Here is a 19,336-nt window from a genome sequence, read left to right as displayed (position 1 = left end):
CAGCTCAAATTATAAACAAACTACTTGAAAGAAAAATTAGTCAAAAATCCTTGAAAACCCACTTAAAAATTTTTCAATAATTTATCTAGTACTAATCTTCAAGCATTTCACTGTGAGTCAAAAGTTACAGAACTCCTGAAGTGTAACCAAAGTTCCAAAGTGATTATGCATGAGCTGCTCTTCAATTATCATAAGTAATTTTATAAAAACCCAATTCACAATTTTTATTTCTGAAATAAATTATAAATAAATATCACCATCACTGTGAGTCAAATGTGAAGGGCCTCCACATTTGCATTAAATGTAATGTTATGTGAACAAGATGAGGTAGAATTGCAAAGCATATTTACTTATCGTTTTTCTTTTCCCAGTAATGAGCATGTCTGTTTCTTTCAGAATGAAAGTGATTTTTCTGTTACCAAGTGATAAGATGCATAAAAATTTTAGACTTCCAGACAGAATTTCCATATGAGTTCCCTGTCACATCTAAGTTCTGATGATATTTTATGAAAAGTTTACTTTTCATAATTATAGTCTCTCTTGTTAAAACCTTAAGCCATAATTTGTTCAGTAATTGCTCCCGGTGTCTTCTACTAGTACAGGTTACTAATAAAACGTATATAGGAAATGACAGGCTGAAAAAAATTCCATAAAAAGCAATAGTAAGGAAGAGAACAGAAATAAAAAGCCAGAAACTAAGAGAAGAAAGCACTGCCAATACTTTCTTTTTTCTTCCTTTAGTCTCTTGACTAAAAAGCAATAGTTTTAATAAATTTCCAAAAATTAAATTAATATCAAAATATGCAAGCAATCTTGTCAGTGTAACCAATGCTTACAAACATTGTGATGCCATGCTAAATACGAGAAAGGTGGTTTTAGTCAGACTGCTTAATTATCAAGCTTACCGCTCCAGGCTTGCTCTGTCAGGCCAGGAAATATTGAAAGGTATTCTACAGTACATTGAGGCAGAGGACAGAACAAAAGAATTAAAAAAATGTAAATGAAAAACCAAGATAAACAGCTGACATTCCCTATATTGGCAACAGATCTTCTTCAGGAAGGATGCTTGTAAATAAAAACAAGGCTTCATGAAAGCTGGACACAGGGCAAAGAAGTATTTGCAAAAAAATCTACTAAAAGATGCATTCAGTATACTGCCTATGGCGTATGTGTAAGCATGACTTGATTTCACAGAATGGCCTGGCTTGGAAGAGACTTTAAAGACCATCTTGCTCCATGCTCTGCCTGCACAGGGACACCTCACACCAACCCACACTGCTTAAAGCTCCTTCAGCCTGGCCTTGAGCAATGCCAGGGATGGGGCAGCCACAGCTTCCCTGGCAACCAGCACCTCACCACCCTCACTGTAAACAATTTCTTCCTAATATCTAACCTAAATCTACCCTCCTTCCATTTAAATCTTCACATTCATTCAGTTTAATTCTTCACACAGCAAAAGTTACCAAACACTATTTAAGAATTTTCTGCCTCTAATGGTGAGATAAAAGTAATAATAGTAATTTAGAAAAACATTCTCAAACACAAAAAGAAGGAATGATTTGAGGTAAAAGACTATTAAAGACTACTCTTCATATGGTATGTATTTTAAATCCTGCTATCAAACAAATGCTAGGTCTCTGGGATTCCTGAATACCAGTGTCCTAGTATTCAACATTGCACCTTCAAAGGCTGGAATTTACATAACTACAACAAGTTTCATTTAAAGTTGTTATTCTTGTATTTAGTTAAGATAATTATTTGGAATGATCACTTCCAAATTTGAAAGTGTTCCTCAGTCTACTTGCACATTCTCATTCCTTGCTGTGCCTAAAGACAAAAACCAAACAACGGTTGATTCTGAGTTTGAAAAGCAGCTTTACATAAGGACTTGAAAAAAATCAAGATCTTTAAAAGAGGTAAACTCAATTTGGCAAGATGCAGCAGTGAAAAAAATCAAAACAGAACAAAACCAACCAACCAAAAGAACCTGTCCAGAATCCCACTGTCATTCATCTATTTCATCAGAGTCAGGATGGGGAGGAAAAGAAATAAAAGCAAAATCATTGTTCACTTTCAGACTGAACACAGAATTGACACATTATAAGAAGTGAAATTAAATGACAAATTCTAGATGAACATTCAAGGCAGCAGGGACCCACATTAGCCCTCCAATACTAAGGAACACAGTAGGTTCCCTGGGTCATGATAAAATTGTGAGGAGGGTAGGGGTAGGAAATGAAAAAACTGAATATAGAAGACAACTTTCTCCTAATTAGCCCTGTTTTCACACTTACAGCCACATGAAATAGGAAGTCACTTCTCCCAGCTAATGCACACTGAAATATAAATGACGTACCTATCCACTGGAGTAGATGTATTTTCAATAAAACTGATAACTTTCTCTTTCACATTCACAGATTTAGTCTTCAAAGCAACAGTCATTTTATTCACTAGGGATTTCATTCCTTTCCCATCACCTGAACCGTTAGGAGAATCACCCTGTAAAAGGAACTCCTCTCAGGATTAATCACATAAAAGTATGTTATTTCATCTCAATGAATGTATTAAAAGGGAAACAGACTACAAAACAGCAATTTACTTTTTGGTACTCAGTAGAACCTTAATTACACAAGTGAGTATTTCTTTAGCGTTCTACCAAATAACAGCAATGATATGTGACTGAAGAAATATCACCCCATAAAGCAAGCTTGATAAACTGTATTACTGAGCACTCTGCTATGGACATCTAGACAAAGGAATCCTATTAGTGATACACCACATCTAAATTAAAAGCTAAATTCTACACATAATATATCAGCTGTAGAAAAGATACAGTTTTGAGCTTTGCCATGAAATTGTATGCCACTTTATAGTAACTTATTCCTAGAGTGAGTAAGAGCCAGGGAAAGAGTTGTCTATTACATGTATTCTGCTGGAGAATGACTACAGCAAGTTCTTACCTACAAACTCTTCTCCTTAAGAGGATAAGAATGTTTAGGTCACCTATGACTAGACTGTGATCATAGTTTGAAATTAAACACACAAGTGAAAACAGTCATGACTTGCAATAATGCATTTAATGGAATAGAATGAAAAATGTGAAGAACAAACATGTGACACCTAGGGCTCCCATCTCACTGTAACACTTACACAAAAATTTCACTTACATCAACAGAGCTTATGCTATTTCTTGAGCCTGAGGTGCTAGCAATCCAGTGGCCATATCCATTTTCTGGTCCTTCCACATTGATATCTGCTAAGTGCTGTTGGAGGGCTGTTAAAGGGTCATTAAAAACATTCAGAATTACAATGGACTTAGTCTGTTGATAAAAATATTGTATATACCCAAGACTATAATCAGGAATAATTTTTTCCCCACAATTCAATCAAATAGATAAATTCAGCAATCACTATAATCCCTGGCTTTTCTTCCAGTAGTACAAATGCATTAAGATAACCTAATTATCTAATGCCAATTTATTTACCTAATATACTAATTATTTTAGTAAACATTTAGAATAAAGCAGCAACTAAAAATAGATCACTGCTTTGACCTTGAAGACAGCTCTTATAACACCAAACATATGAATTAGTTGTATCATTAATAATGTCATATTGTAGCACAGATCACTCCACTGTTGTACAGCCTGATTATTTCCAGCAACATCAACTGTAGAATTATGAACCCTGATTTAAGAAATCAAAACAGCAGTTAATAGCAATTATGAAGTTGCATCTTCATATGAATCTGCAATCTACAGTGGTTAAAACATCAAGAATGCTGAGCTGGAAGAGGGAATTTCCCCAATTCCTGCATTAATTTTTCACGACTCAGAAATTTGGGTAAGCCATAAGAGTTAACCAAAAATGTGTAAGTGCACAGTGTGTTCTTACACAAAACAAAAACTTGACAAATGAGACCTAGTTGCTATTCATTTAAATGGTTTTTGGCAAAAGCCTCAAAAATACCAACAGTGTTAAGATATCAAGATTTTTCAAGTCAAATTTCATTATTAATAAGCTTACCCATAAAGCCTCCTTTGGCAATGCTTACGTACTCCTTATTTTTCTGCAACAGAAAAGATAATTCTGATCAGAGCAAAAAACCTGTGGAATGAGTTTGGCAAGCATGATAATGAAACAGGTTGGTTTGCTTACTAAAAACTGAACTGAAGTAATGTGAAAACCAATTCAGATTTTAAGCAGAAAATGTTTTGCCATTTACCATCAATGGCACAGGCAGACCCCCTTTACTCCAGCTTAAATCAATGGCAATTTAGTAGTACCTGTAAGAAGTGTGCTAACACCATGTTCATGTACATATCTTCTTCTTCCCTGCCACTTCCCATGAAGCAGAGATGCTCCCCGCCAGCTATGGAGCCAGACTCAATAGATTGTTTTTGTGCTTCTAACAGAGATTTTACAGACTGTGCAAATTCTGATGGGTTTTGAAGCATCTGTGGAATGAACAAACAAAAAACATTGTTTGACACCAAGAAATTGTAACACAAGTTGTGAAAGGAGGCAAACTTTGAGAATGGTTACAATTCATTGAGCACAAGCAGGGGAACATCAGCACTGTGCAAGTCTCACACAGGGAACCTGACAGAGACCTCATGTTACCTAAAGAACACTGTGAATGGTCCTTTACTTCCTCACCCCATTTGCTCTCCCCAGGAAAGCATTTGTTAGTTTACTTCTCAAGGCATCAAGTAATAGAGAAACAAGTCTTTGCAACTTTCATGTTGCATTGATTTCATAGTATCTTGCCACAACCTCCTTCAGATAGTTACAGAAAGCACTAAGGTTGCCCTTCAGCCTCCTTCGCTCTCCTATGTAATTATATTTAATATTATATTTACATATCTGCATATAATACCGAATAATGCATCATTTTAATTAGAGAGGTAAAGATATTAGATGCAGGATTGAACTTAACTAAGGTATATGAGTCTTTTATGATGTATATCCAAACAAATCATACCATACAGCTTCCACAGACTGCTTGAAGTAAAACAGTTGAGGGCTAATCTAGAAGTGATGTATACATTGCTGAAATGGAAGTGATTTTGGGGGGAAAAAAGGACAGAGAAAATATCGACTGAACGTTCAATTAGGAATTCATCATCAAATAGAAAGTACAAAATCTTTATTGAAGTTATTAATTCATAGCATATCTCAGTACCAAAATTAATGCACTTTCTCTTTCATATTGTACAGCAAAAATTTTAGAGAAGCAACCAAATCCTTCTCAAGATACATGCCCTGTAAAAGCAGACTGTAATAAGACTGGCACAGGCAAAAAAAGAGACAAAAAAGTGCTCTTTTTTAAAATTAATTACACATTTCACTGGAAAGTAGGATGCTAAAAAGAGATTTCTACTCCAAGAAATGTATAGTCTTTAGTCTGTATGGGTGTCCATTCCCAACCAAAGAAAGGAAGTCTGGCATCCCAAATTCTAATGTCATTAAGGATTAAACCTCTCAGTAAAATGATAGTTCCACCATCTCCTTTGGAGAAGCTAATTTTTGAAACCTTATCACATAGGTAGACACTGCAGTCCACAGACTGGAGCCTAAATTAAGGATGCTTTATTTTTCAAGGTAGGCATTTCTCTCCCCTTCTATCTCAGTAAGGATTCAAATACCAGTAGAGAAACAAAAAGCATACAAACCAAATCCGAGTCTAAATGAAATGCTGTTGATAAATGGCCAGCATTGTATTGCTCTGCAGGACGACAATCCACTACAAAGAATCTCACTCCTTCCTGAAAGAGAAATTTTTACATTTTAAAATTGCATAATTATTTACAGAATTCAATTACATTCTTATACTAACTCCAATACTACAGGAAATGCTCAGAGGGTTTAAGAAATAATAAAAAAGTATCTTACTTCATTTGATTAATCTGAACTTTCTCTACAGTTACCAGACCACCAGTAGTATTCTAGTATCAGCTTTCCATTAATATATCAGCTTGTGCATGGGAAAGGATCATCCAACTGCAATTATATAATTTCTACTGAGAGGAAGCATAGTGGTATGAGACAATCCAGAATCCACTACTGATCAGCACATCACATAAGGATGGATTTATACCCCACCAACTTGGACAGGGTATAAACAGATGCTTAACTTTATTTGGATGAGGAAAAAAACCAAACTATGCTTGACAAAACTGGGGCCTGGAAACTGCTACAAGAAGTCAGTAGTCAATAAGAAACACCGTAATCTAGCTACATTATGATCCGTGCATGGGTCTTAAATATTTCTAGTGAAGTTCCTGCATCCATGGTTCCAATTAACTTTTACTGAAACAGGTTAAATCAATTTTCTTTTTTTCATTTAAACCTTTCATTGACAAAAGACAGATACCCCTTAAGTGCGCTCTTCCCAAAGGTACTGAATAGTGAGTTTAAAATTTTCCTCTACAGTAGCTACATTTGGTAAGGAATTCAAATTAGTGAGATACTACTTTCAGCTCACACTCCTCAAATTCAAATCAGCTGTCTTAAGCTCCCCTATGTTCCTTGTTACAAGACAAATGCATTGAAGACAGCAGATCATTTACAAGGGAGAAAACCTGAAGACAAAAATATTTTTCCTGAACTAGCAAATACTTTGTGCTGTTAGTATTTAAAACTAGTGGTTAATGACTGATTATTTTCTTTCTCTATAAAACTGGGGAGAAGGTTAATTCAGTATACTGACTCCTTGTTGCTGATTTGCTTGCAGAATCTCAGACACAGAAACTGCTAGACAGAGAGCCTGGCTCAAGTCTGTGTCATCATCTTTGAGGCCCAGCAAGCTGCTGCCAAAAAGACTGTGGTTGTCCTAATAAGGCAAGGAAAAAAAAGATTAAGTGAAGCCATTGTCTTTATGTGTGAAAGTTTAAAATAAAAATATAGCCATTGCAAAGATCAAGTTCCACACATGCATATCCCGTCCACATAGTAATGAAACTTTTGATCAACTAAAATTCTTTCTGAAAACCATGGCAAGGCCTGCACTTCTTACGAACACGCTTGTTCACCACTTGGACCATGCTAACATGATGCAGTGCCTCTGCTATTTGTTTTGTTTTTTTTCCCACAAGAAAACCTCCCATACCTGTCTACACACATCAGAGGTAGTACATACAAGCCGAGAGCAAAGGCTATCAGATACTTTTATTTCATCCATTCACTAAGACACCATGAGTAAGGAAGAGCTGCAAAAACAGTGCAGGTGACAACAGATTTATCTATAGTAAGAGACTTTTTCCTCTTTACTATTGCAAATACTGCTGTGCAGTGTACTACAGTGCAATTGTATCAGTATGAAGTTTAGCTTCATTAGTTCTTACAAGAACCTCATTTGGAAAATAAGGTTATCAGTCATGAAGTGAGAATATTGCAAGGAAGCTTCTCTCATATATCACTTAATCTTTCAAAGATCCTAACAGTAAATACCACCAAAGTAACAACACGAAAAGAATGTTTTTAAAAAGAATATTGTAATGAAATATTCAGTTACTGTCAGTAGGAGTTTAAATACTCTCCAAAAATAAGAGAATTTCAAAATTACTGTTATTACCTTCCTGAAAGAAGCCGGAGTTTTGCTACAGTAATATTGTGCCAAAGAGAAGAGATCTTCTATGTCCTCTAAATCAAAATTGGCTGGTGATGTTTCTAAGAATTCTGAGACAGACAAACAACATAAATGCAACACTAATTCAGACACAGATCATAAAATAACTTATTTTTATAAGGCACAACAATCTAGTATATTGACTAAACATGAATATTGATCCACTCTCCAGACAAAAAGTGAAGATACAGGAAATATCCCTTATCCATAGAAAACTTATGCTTTTTGCTAGACGTTTGAACCTTCTATGCAAATGTTTTTTTTACCACATTCTTACTTGTGTATAGTTTTAGCTTTCAGTTCTAATTCTAAGTCAGCTACTTTTTAAAGAGCTCTGACCTGTTCTCTGTCCAGGATAACCCAAGGGTGTAGCTCTGCAGTACATGGCAAAGACACAAAATTCTAAGCACTCATTTTGAACTACTGGAGATTATTAATTACATTGTATTATGTATGTTAAAAAAAAATACAAAGGCGAGAGTTATTTAAATTTTCCACTGAAATTTAATGCATTTTCTATAAAAACAATTAACTAGGCTCAAATCAAGTGCGCATGAAGACAATCCAGAAAATGCAGTAAGTGCAGTGGATTTAAAAATTGATTTGACAGCAGTTGCTTTTGGGCTTAGAAAGACCAGTTTCTGGTGATTGTTTCCAGTACTTCAAACTGAAGTATAGAACTAGGTGTGGGAGTAATAAAAGGAATAAGGAAAGCAGGTCAAGGATAGGGCAGCAAAAGAACAGTAAGAAAGAATTAACGTGTGAAGGGACTCATTAGGAGAAAATTCTCATGGAAATAAACAATCTATCTCTTCAGCAACAAAAAACACTAATAAATGGGGATTGCAGTTTATAGTAAATATTTCACTAGCAGCTATGTAAGAGAAGTACTTACTTATCATTTCTTCTTTATCTGATTCTTGTGCTAAGATAACGTCTCTGAAAACAGTAAAGTCACAGGCATAGATTAAGTCAGTAAAACCAAAATGAAACAAACCTGGATTAAAGTAGTGTCAGCAAAGCGTGTCCCAAAGAATTAACTATACACTTACTTTGCATTGACAAGGATGATCAACATTAAGAAATAAATAAAGAATGGATCTGCTTGTTGTAGATATCCATCCCATATTGCTTGAGTAACTTCAGCTGAACAGTAGTATGAGAAGAGGCTTCCAAGCTAAAAATTTGGAAAATAATGTGAGAAAAAGCAATTACCAGGAACAATCTTATTAGGAATACATATTTACCAGAGATACAAGATATCTAAAAGAAACTAAACTCAATAAAATTATTATAAAACCTACATCTGCACAGTGTACTGAGGGATGGTTCTAACTTCTAAACCAATTTTTATGGAAACAGTGCACAAAACTACAGATTATCTTTGATATGACTATTATGAAGGCAAAGTTGGCTGTACACTGCCAGCCTTGCAAATTCAACCACAGATAACATAATCAAGCTGGAGTACTGTTTAGCTCACAGCCACTGCTAAATACCCATTATACCAACAAGACAATCATAAGAGAATATATTTACTCAAATAACATAGCAATTAGGGCTTTGAAAGGATCCTGCAAACATAATTATTTTTATTTTCCACAGTAAAATTGGACTAATTGAACATGGTTGCACATTAGTTTGACAACATCACTTACTTAGCATTACATTAAGATGCTTTATGACTGAATAATTAAACATTTGCAAGCATCAGAAATTTTTCATTACCATTTAAGAAACTCTTTGCCTGTTCCCATGCTTCCACTTGAAAATAGATCCTCTCTGATATACAAAGTTCAAAGCAGATAAAAGGTAGGAACTTCTTACCATAGATGCCAGATTTACAATCACACCTAACTCAAATGCATACCACCTAACTTCACTGGGGTCTTACTGAACTTGCTGATGCACACAAATTCCACATACATTCACTAATGTATCAACACAGCTATAGCTTTCAAAAGCTTGGTAGCTGTTTTAAAACACTATCATGGAATATTTCAACACTTCCTAGTATAGCTTTATAGCAAAAGATAAAAAAGATCTATTCAATTCTGACTCAAAAGCAATTGAAGACAAAACATCCATGAACAAGATGACGATGTCAGGTCTCTGAATGTTGCTTCTACATTTCCAAGTATTAGTGATACACCTATACAGACAGATTTTTCACAGAAGAAACAGAGCCTCTTACTGTAATCTAATTGTATAAAATGAAACTTAAGATTTTTTCCTAAAATTGTACACCAGGAAGCATGGTGTTGAGGACTAGCAGCTATACCAGCTTACGTCACTACCATCTTTCAGAGAGAAGATTCTTTTTCTAATCACGTTCCAAAATTCAAATAAACAACTTCAAAGGATTTTGTATGTACTAAGGAAAATTCTATTAAAAAATGGAAATTGAGTGACAAAAAAGGACCTGATTTCTCTTTTGAAGGCTCATGAGACTGGTAAAAAGCAGATTTTGAGAATGTGAAAATTTTTCCTAGAACATTTTTACACTAAAATTGGCAGCAGTCATAAAAAAGAACAAATAAAAAAAACCCCAAAGACAGACCTCACAGTTTAATAATTCATTGATTTTCAGTTCTTTAACTGAAAATTCACAAGCTTGAAAAAAAATTTTACATAGCCATTGAGTATAAAAGAAGAACTTAGGAAAGTTCATGGGTCAAAGCCCTCTCTATTAAATTACAGACTTTGCCTGTGCAAGCACAGTATCATGATTTTGTATTACATATACTAAGTAGCCTCGATACAAACATTTTGTTGTAGTCCTACTACACACAATTTAATCTGAGGCAGTTTTGAAGAGGAAATGACTAATGCTTTAAAAGTTGTAAAATGTATGTGCCTGAATTCTAAAAGACATACATATACGCCTTAGCAGGGAGGTTTCTAAAACAATTCATACTTCAGCTTTAAAAGACCTGTTAGACTGATGTTTACCCAAATCTACAACATACAGCTGCCCACAATCAAAACTAACATCAGGGTTTCTTGATATTTGAGTACGTCAGCTGCTCTCATTCTTCCCTACTCCAACAAGTTCCTAATATCACTGGCTAAATACGGACTAACCCAGCACAATAAAAGTGTGACATTAACATGACCTCATACCTCATGCTAAACACTAAAGACAAAAACCCCATGCTATATTAAAACAATTTATTTTAATATATGCAGTTCTAATTGCATGTATTATTCTTCCATAAACTGGCAACATGTACATAAATTTAACAGAAATATATTTTTCATTATGTTTCCCTACTTTCACTTTATTACCCAGTTGAGTGCATATGAATCCGGAGTCATCTTCTTGGTATCAAGAAAGGAGCAGAGCTCAGGCTCATGGTACTGAAGCAACAGTCGAAATAGATGAAAGGGTCTTCCCTTCATAAAACAGTCCCTAAAAAGTAACAATGAAAACATAAACTCCTCTGTAATATTGCAGCTTTCAGACTTACAGTAGCAATTCTTTAGTATCTGTGATCATGTAATTTCCTGTACATTGCTCTTTTAATTCACAGGGACGGATCACGAAGTCAGCTTCCCTCAAGAGTCAAAAAAACAACCAACCAAATCAAACCAACAAAAAACCCACAAACACTGAAACCCCCACTAAATTATCAAGGCAGCAGAATGAAATACTGCTTGACACATCATGTAAGTATTTAAAGCAGATTTAAATCTCAAAACAAGTCTAGCATGGTACCAAAGGAGCAGAGATTCTCTGATCTATGATAAATTGTATTTCTGTGTCTTTCATGCCCCACTGAAGAGAAAAAACCCAGAAACAGTCTACATCTCATTGAAACACCATCTAGATTCCTACAGAGAAGCTCAAATAGATACTCTGCCAGCCTTGTGCAGCTGAAAGCACCAGGGCTGTGTGGCCATACTGCCATTATCCCAAACAGCTCAGAGCCCAAGAGTGTTTCAGAGCAGAAAGGGACACGAGCTGAGTCAAGTAACAGGACTGATAAATGCTGGCTTCCTGCCGCTACAGCAAACATGCAGTTTTCATATTTTGGGCACATATGCATCAGCCAGTCTGGAATCTCCTCTCCAGGCAATCAGAATAAGATCTTTAATTACTATGCAGGCTTGCTGAAGCATCACGGTGCTCCAACATACGTAAAAACTTATTTAGTGAGAGTACCTACATAACAACATGAAAAGGTCAAATTTAGTATTTGTAATTAAAAATATCTAGCAACTTAAAAAAAAAAAAAATTCAGTCTCAATGCAATAAAACATAGGGAAAGTATCAACTACTTTTAAAGAGATTTTGAGACTTAATTAGTGCTTATGAATTACTGTTTCTGAAGGGATAGAAGTATTTTAGATATAAGAAATGCTAGGAAAGGAAACAAAAAAACCACTTTCACACAACCTATGTGAATTAGTTCGTACAAAATGCTTTTGATATTGCATGAAAGGATAGCTCTTTAAAAGGCATATTGAATCTAGATCAATCACATCAGTCAGCTAACTCTTTGTATCTTAAATCATCTCAATCATCTCCTGGATTTCAAATCAACAGGTACTGAAATTTATGATCATATGAAAGAATCTGACAACATGGCTAGGAACAGTGCTACTCTAGCCAAAACCAGCATGCATATCTTTCAGAGAATACTTCTATTGCCAATTACATATGGAAAAGGAAGAGTTTTACCTTGGAATGAATTTATTCATGATAGCATAGAAGCAGTTGTACAAATCACTGCGGGGCAAATGAAGGTGCACCAGAGGTTTGAGCAGATGTATCCAGCCGAGGCAAGAACTGTATTTAACATTGCGTGATTTACAATAAAAAGTAATAACAGACTCAATATCCAAAGTTAATACTGACTTCTCTTCTTCTGGCACTGACAGCTGGTCTGAAATAGGCACAGTAATATAAACTGTGTTAAAGGCTTTTCAAAGAAATTGGATGAGATTATTTCATAGCAAAACTGCACCAATAGGAACTGACTGGGGAAAAAGCCCAAGAAAACCAGACAAACAAAAAGCTGGCTATTTGGATTAAATTCTTACAGACAGGCATTAAAAAGGGTATCAGAATACAAGTGATTTTATAAAACCAGTAGGATAATACATTTAAATATCATTTGAATAACATAAAAACAGGATGAAAGAAGTTTGTGGGTTACAGGATCTATACAAAAGAAAGAGGTAGATTCTTCCAATGCACAGAATGCTCCTCTTCTACTCCTATTTGATGCGCTCAGCACACAACTTAGGCTCAACTCTACAACAAATTAATTTCAATTTTAACACAGATCAACCCACAATGCATACCTTCAATTCCTCAAAAGCTGACTGACATGTAAATTTATCCAAATCAGAAGTTTGAGATCAGCTAGGCTTACAGACTTAAATTTTAGCATTAACTTATAAATCACATTTTTTTATGTCCAGGATGGGGGAAAGAGAGCTGTACACACTACAGTAACATAGTGGCATTAAATTTCTAGGACACATCTTTCCCTCTCAGTAACAAGACCATGAGTGTCATTACTGTTAGTAATTTTTTTTATTACACAAATACTTTCCCATCAAGAATACTGACAAGCCAGTCAATATTTGGCATTCCTTTTCTGTACCTCTCAGAAAAATGAAATCGTACATAAAACTCACATGCCAACTGAAGATATACTTAAAATTTGCAGACTAATTGCTAAAACATTGAAATAGAGACATTTAATTCAACAAAAAATTGAAGTCCCCATATAACTTTCTTTCTGAAGTAACTTTACATTTGTTCCCTTTATCAGTTTAAATCCTTACATATCACAAAATATTTACCAATAAATACAAAAAGAGAACTATCAGACACTGAAATGCTTAATTTTGTATGTTATGGATATAATCAAGACATGTTGCATCTTCCTGAAGAGAGACTATGATTAAATAAGAGAGTGTAAATTCCATCTCCATCTCTTTCCTTTACAGGACAGAGAGAAGGAAAATAACTCTAACTAGATTTCAGGGCTAGAAAGTGTAGAACTGCATTTCAGAAATGGTAGGTATGTATGCATGCACCAGCCCATCTTCTGCCCTAAATTTCAATTGCACAAGAATAAATAAACTGATAGGCAATAAAATGGAAGATTCCCTTATTGAAGTCATGAGACTATCCTGATTTATGAGTCAGCATTGATTCCATCAAGTGATCACTGATGCTGTTGCATCACGCCAGAGGTTTGACCAATTCTGTGATGAGCTGCCAAGCAGATCCTGAGGCAGCTCTTTGCAAACAGACCAGATCATTATTTCCTTTGTCCTGGCAGCTCCTTGCTTGCACAAACACAGCCTTTGATTTTCGCTGAAAATGCTATTAAAAATAATCTTTCTTTAAAATAGTTTTTGAAGTCTAAAATGTTTAATATATTTCTTCTCTCAAATGCTATATGCATTTTCGTGCTACAACAGGTTTTCAGATTAAGAACCAGACCTTCCACAATTAAAAACTTGAAGGACACTAAATAAAGAATGTCTCCTTTAAAAGATGGATCTTGGAAAACAATTACCATTTTTTCATCTCACAAAGCTTTCTGACTATGCAAACTATAATTTACAAGCTAATACTTTGAACTCCCATGATGTCACCCTCCCAGTGTCTGTGTACAGGTAAGATACTATTGTTTTCTTAGTTTCTTACTGATTTTTATCTGCTCTTTCATCTTGCTCCTCAAAGCTTCCTCCAAAATGTAAACAACATTAAGATCATTTAATTGAAACAAAGTCTTAAGACAACTGAGAATGCAGAAGTTTTCAAACTGAGGATCTAAATGTAACAGAACTTACCAATTAGCTCTTGGCAATCCTTATGAATTATACTCTGCTCAGGTAGGTCTAAGGAGCCATCCCAGGATGCTAGGCTGTCCCCCTTTCCTACAACATTAAGTGCAATCTGAAAAAAATAAAAAGCCCTCTAAACATTTTAGTGTCTTTTTGCAGTAGTTCAATTACTGAACTCAGTAATAATTAAAAAAAAAAAAAAAAAAGAAAGAAAAGAAAGAACTATTCTTAAACTGAATCAACATAGATGCATATTAAAATTCCAGTACTACATCTCACCTGGAGATCCCTGGCAATTAAATCTTTTACCTCAAATGAAATACAACTTCAGGTATTTCCTGCTTCTTGATTTAAGCTCATATTTACCTTCCAGACTTTGGCCCTTAGATCAGCAGGCAACTGCCTTCCTTGAATGATGTTTCTCACAGTTTCAAGATCACAACCTCCTTCTTCTAGAGCATCTGCAAGATCTTTTATCCTAAAATAATGAAATATAATTTAAAAAATCAATTATACTATTTTCAATGTTTATGTAGACTGAAGGCTACTGTCAGGCAAATCCCACACATAAGCAAAGGTATAAGACAACTTGGAAATTACTAAAAATAATTATTTGCAAAATATTATTTATCCCTCTACTTTAAAGCTGCTCGTTCAACTTGTAATTCCATTCAACTTTCATACAAGAAAAAAGAAGTTTGCTTGTTTGTTTTCATTAAGTGACAAGACTGCAAAATGAATCATAAAAATGCAAATTCAGTTGCAGTTTACAACATTCAGCAAATTTCAATTTCAGCAAGTTTTCACACACAAAGCAAATATTACACCTAAATTAGATGGTGGAGTTATTTTAAATAAAATATTAGATGTCCTAGAAAACAGAACACTTATTTCAAAGGTTTAGAATAGTCAGCTTTTAATCTCACCTTCCCTGAAATGGGAAAAGACTTTTTAATCAAACTCAAATTTATTTAACTATACAGTTATAGCATTTCAAGTGTGGATATATGCACAAATCTGAATTAACATACGCAAAAATGTTAATATTATAGAGAGTAGCAAAATACAAATGAACATGACAAACACTAATGACGATTGCTGTAGTAAGACAACAAAAGTTCACTAGCATTATAGATAAGAAGGAATCCAGCATTCAGGAATGATTACTTGACAATCTCTCTGACAGCTTCTGCAGACAGGTTCAATGTTTCCATGCTGTCAGTAATGGGAGAACCACATCTGATGATTTCAGGATTTCAATACCATGTAGCAGAGCAGTGGCAAAACAGGTTCACTGGAAAAATAGCAATGGCAGTGACACATAGGTCCCGTAGGCAAAACTTCTCCCTTGCTATATGCTCTCAATTCTTCTCTACTTGCTCTGACATCTGCCTTAAGAAAGGCTTTGCTTCAGATACCTGGTAAGTTAAACACACATCCGGGGGTTTATAGCAAGAGCAAAACAAAGAACAGGATTGTCTTCCAGGACAGATAATCATGTGGGAAGATGCATTCCTGGTGAACGACACATCTATTTATACACATGGAGTAACAGATGCTAAAGTGTTATCAGTATAATTGTCAATTACGCCATGACTACTATGCAGTCAATTCAAATAGCCACAGAAAAGAAAAATGTCAGCTGTTGAACTCTTGTCTACTTTAACTCCCATATATTCACAACTAACCCCTTGATATAAAAGTTCACAAGTTTGGTCTCCTGAAAACCTCAAACACACATTTATGATTTTCTAAATAATATCCGTTAGGACAAAAATACTAAAATCTCAGAAATGGAAGAAGGTATGCAAATATTTAGCTAGCGTTACTCAAGAGTTCTCAAAGTATTTACAGGTCTGAAGAGTAAGCATTTTCTTTGCATTGCATCAGCCAGTCTCCTTGTCACTATGTTTTGGTCTGCATTTTCAATCATATTTCAAATATACACTGGAGCACAACTTGATTTTTTTCAAGTAATTTTGCAAATCTGGATGAAAGAAAGCATAGATTACAAAGAGAATGACTTGCCTTGTTCTCTAACACTTTAAGAAAAATAAAAAGAAAGAAAAAAATAGAAATAGAAAAAAAACCCAAATCTGTTTTGTATGGGGCTACAGGTTGCACAGGTTGCCAATCCCTTTCCTGAGACAGAAACAGAGGGGAAGCAGAGTATGGATGCATACTTGCACTTCAATCACCTATCCTGTTGCCCAGTTGTGCACATAATGTTCAAGGCCTGAAAAGTTAAATGAATGGATCAGTTAGCCTTGAATAAAAATCAAGTATTTCCAGGACATTTACACAAAGAGTCCTCCTAACGCTCAGCAGAACTGCATGAACTCAAGGGTGACCTAGCTTCCACAGAAGCCAACATCAAGCAGCAGCTGGAGAGAATGAGTTGCTCTAAGACACATTGCACATTTCTGTGAACACTGTGTACAACAACAGACTAGAGAACAACAGCCAGGTCTTGAACTACAACTAGTTGCTACAATTACATCCAAGTATTAAACAGGTATGTTGAAATGAATGCAACAGCTGCGTACATGTTCCATTTCAAGCAGAAAGGTCCTAAATTGTAGTACTTTAACTTTGTGTCTATGCCACCCAAAGAAACTCTTTTGAGAATAAAAAAGTAATTTTTACTTGAAACATTTCAAATTACATCTACACTAATTACAGAATCACCTGGCAAAGTTTCACAAACCCACAAGTACATATTCTACCTATTACTGGTATCCAGCATTCAAGAGACTGTGCATGTAACACCAACTTCAACATGTTATCTGCAAATGTGTGCTTCTGCTGCTTGACAATGTATTACCATTTGCCAAAACTTCTTACAAATGCTGTCACCCCCACTTTCTACACTGTAAAGATGAGAGGAAAATGCCAGCTTTACTACTTCACCTCACAAAGCAAGACACTGACATGCCCATCTGCCACATGAAGAGAGGTGATGCATTACCAACTAGGAGTTAAGTGAAATAACTGCGGAGGGGAAAAATGCTCTGCTCTGCTGTGATTAAATTAGGTGCTCATTTCCTCCATCAACTGCAAGATTGCTCACAGGCTGTAAGTAAGGACTTCTCAAAGATAAGTAAATTATTTTCTAATAAACTTTCTATTCAGGCTAACTTGCAAAGTATAAAACATGAAAGTGATTTCAATACTTTAACACATGTCCACTTGCTGTGTTTTACCTTATTTCTGTCAGTTGTTCTATAAATATTCCACTGAACTGCTAGCAATCTGGATCCTTGTCTTTCATGAGTGAAGAACAGCTAGGAAATGTTCTGTTCACATGGACAATTATTACACTTATTTTGAACAGAAAGCAGCACCTCTTCCTGTATGAAAACTCCTCCAGACCTGAACACCTGTACTTCCTGCTCTGCCATGGCTTCACTGCCTGTCCCTAGGTGCTACTCAAAATTTTGGTTAGATGCATGGAATTCCAGCCTACACCCAAGCCATGGCCTGAAAGGTAAATTCCCACACGATATACCGTTCAAAATGTCATAATACAAAATGCTCCTATTAATGCATCTGCACTAAACTTTCATACTTTCATAAGTATCTCTTACATTCATGCCGGTCTGGTGACATATTATAATCAATAAGCTGTCTTCACAGACATTAAACGGAACCTTTTTTAATTTAAGATGTGTAAGCTGGTGGTAAGAAAAACTGATAAACTGTTGGGAATTCAGCTTGGAATTCCCAAGTATTATTTATATACGACTGAGATACTTGGTAATTATCACTCAAATACTAGAGAAGGGATTAAAAGGGTAGGAATGTGAACAGCAGGAAAAAGATAATAGTAAGTGATCAATAAACTACATAAAGTGCTAAGAATACTACAATCAATTACATACTTTTACAGAAGGTATTACTATGGTTTCTACTTTTAATTCAGGATTTTTCTGACTCCTAGGAAAAAGCTTCAACAAGAGCTATATTGAATTGAAATTAATGAGCGCTTGTTCCCTACTGAAAAGAAACAAAAAATCAATCCCTCACATTTGCTTCAAAATATCCATTGTATCCAGCACACCACTGAACCGTCATTTATTCTCCAACAGAATTCTGCAGAAAAACAATTCCCTGACATTTTTTCTTCAATTTCATGGTTAACTGGAAAGGACTTTTCTGTTCATGGACTTTCAGAAGAAATACTATGGCTCCAAGTATTAATTAGCCAGATTGTGAGAATGGGAAAGATATATGGAAATTACATTTGTCACCCTGTTGTCTTAGGCAGCTGCAGTGCATTTCGGGATCTATAAAATGAGTTATTCCAATGCAAAGTTAAATATACAGGAACAATTCCATCTGTGGTTACAGTTATATTTAGTTACTTCAGGTCCTGATTTCCCAAGTACAGATCTTAAAAATTACTAATTGATAAGTTTCCTGAAGCTTGAGTATTAAACAAACATCTGCAAAGAGGTTTTACAAATTAATTCATAACCATTAATCTGTTTCAAAATCCAAACAAGAAAAATAAGGTCCAAATGATTGATTTCTTTGATAAATGAGGCGAGAAAAATCAATACCTTCCAACTACAAACATTTTAACTAATAACAAGCCATCTTATTTGTGTCTATACAGTCTACTAACTAGATGTATTGCATTGACAGAAATTATGTTTAAAATAATCAAATAAGCAGACAAAAAAAATATTTTACAGCAGTTTGAAAGCAGCCTGCCTCCTTTGTGTTTCACAGTATTCTTAGCTTTGGACAGATACGTCTTCCAGAACAAAATAGTGCCAGCAATTTCTCAAATTAGCTTTTGAGTATATGCCAAATAGCTCAAAAGAAACATTTAGAAAACAAGGTCTACCTGATTTTGCTAATTTTTAAATCAAAAGTGTTGATAATTAT

General features: G+C 35.0%; 2 protein-coding genes across 4 annotated transcripts in view; both read right to left on the bottom strand.

The window, feature by feature from the left end:
• TBC1D23 (TBC1 domain family member 23) overlaps positions 1–19,336 on the bottom strand; it is a 30,486-nt gene that overhangs the window by 8,742 nt on the left and 2,408 nt on the right. Inside the window, exons 1-15 of one of the 3 annotated variants that reach the window (XM_072931299.1) lie at positions 15,611–15,924; positions 14,810–14,921; positions 14,450–14,555; positions 12,315–12,519; positions 10,919–11,042; positions 8,683–8,807; positions 8,526–8,569; positions 7,577–7,680; positions 6,713–6,835; positions 5,676–5,768; positions 4,287–4,457; positions 4,027–4,069; positions 3,168–3,274; positions 2,357–2,499; positions 906–950 (exon numbers count right to left, since the gene is read on the bottom strand). In XM_072931299.1, coding sequence (XP_072787400.1) covers positions 906–950; positions 2,357–2,499; positions 3,168–3,274; positions 4,027–4,069; positions 4,287–4,457; positions 5,676–5,768; positions 6,713–6,835; positions 7,577–7,680; positions 8,526–8,569; positions 8,683–8,807; positions 10,919–11,042; positions 12,315–12,519; positions 14,450–14,555; positions 14,810–14,921; positions 15,611–15,657 — 1,592 coding nt within the window. In that variant the 5' untranslated portion in view covers positions 15,658–15,924. Of the gene's footprint in view, positions 1–905; positions 951–2,356; positions 2,500–3,167; positions 3,275–4,026; positions 4,070–4,286; positions 4,458–5,675; positions 5,769–6,712; positions 6,836–7,576; positions 7,681–8,525; positions 8,570–8,682; positions 8,808–10,918; positions 11,043–12,314; positions 12,520–14,449; positions 14,556–14,809; positions 14,922–15,610; positions 15,925–19,336 lie in introns of those variants that run through there. The other 2 variants (XM_041717225.2, XM_032751003.3) reach the window with 2 other exon arrangements.
• The window catches only part of NIT2 (nitrilase family member 2), a 45,118-nt gene that overhangs the window by 23,456 nt on the left and 2,326 nt on the right, over positions 1–19,336 (bottom strand). The gene's annotated exons all lie outside the window — the stretch shown is intronic.

The sequence above is a fragment of the Taeniopygia guttata genome, chromosome 1 (genome assembly GCF_048771995.1).
Source record: "Taeniopygia guttata chromosome 1, bTaeGut7.mat, whole genome shotgun sequence".
Taxonomy (NCBI): Eukaryota; Metazoa; Chordata; class Aves; order Passeriformes; family Estrildidae; genus Taeniopygia; species Taeniopygia guttata.
Note: the sequence above shows the minus strand (reverse complement) of the source record. Positions and strands in the feature narration are given on the sequence as shown.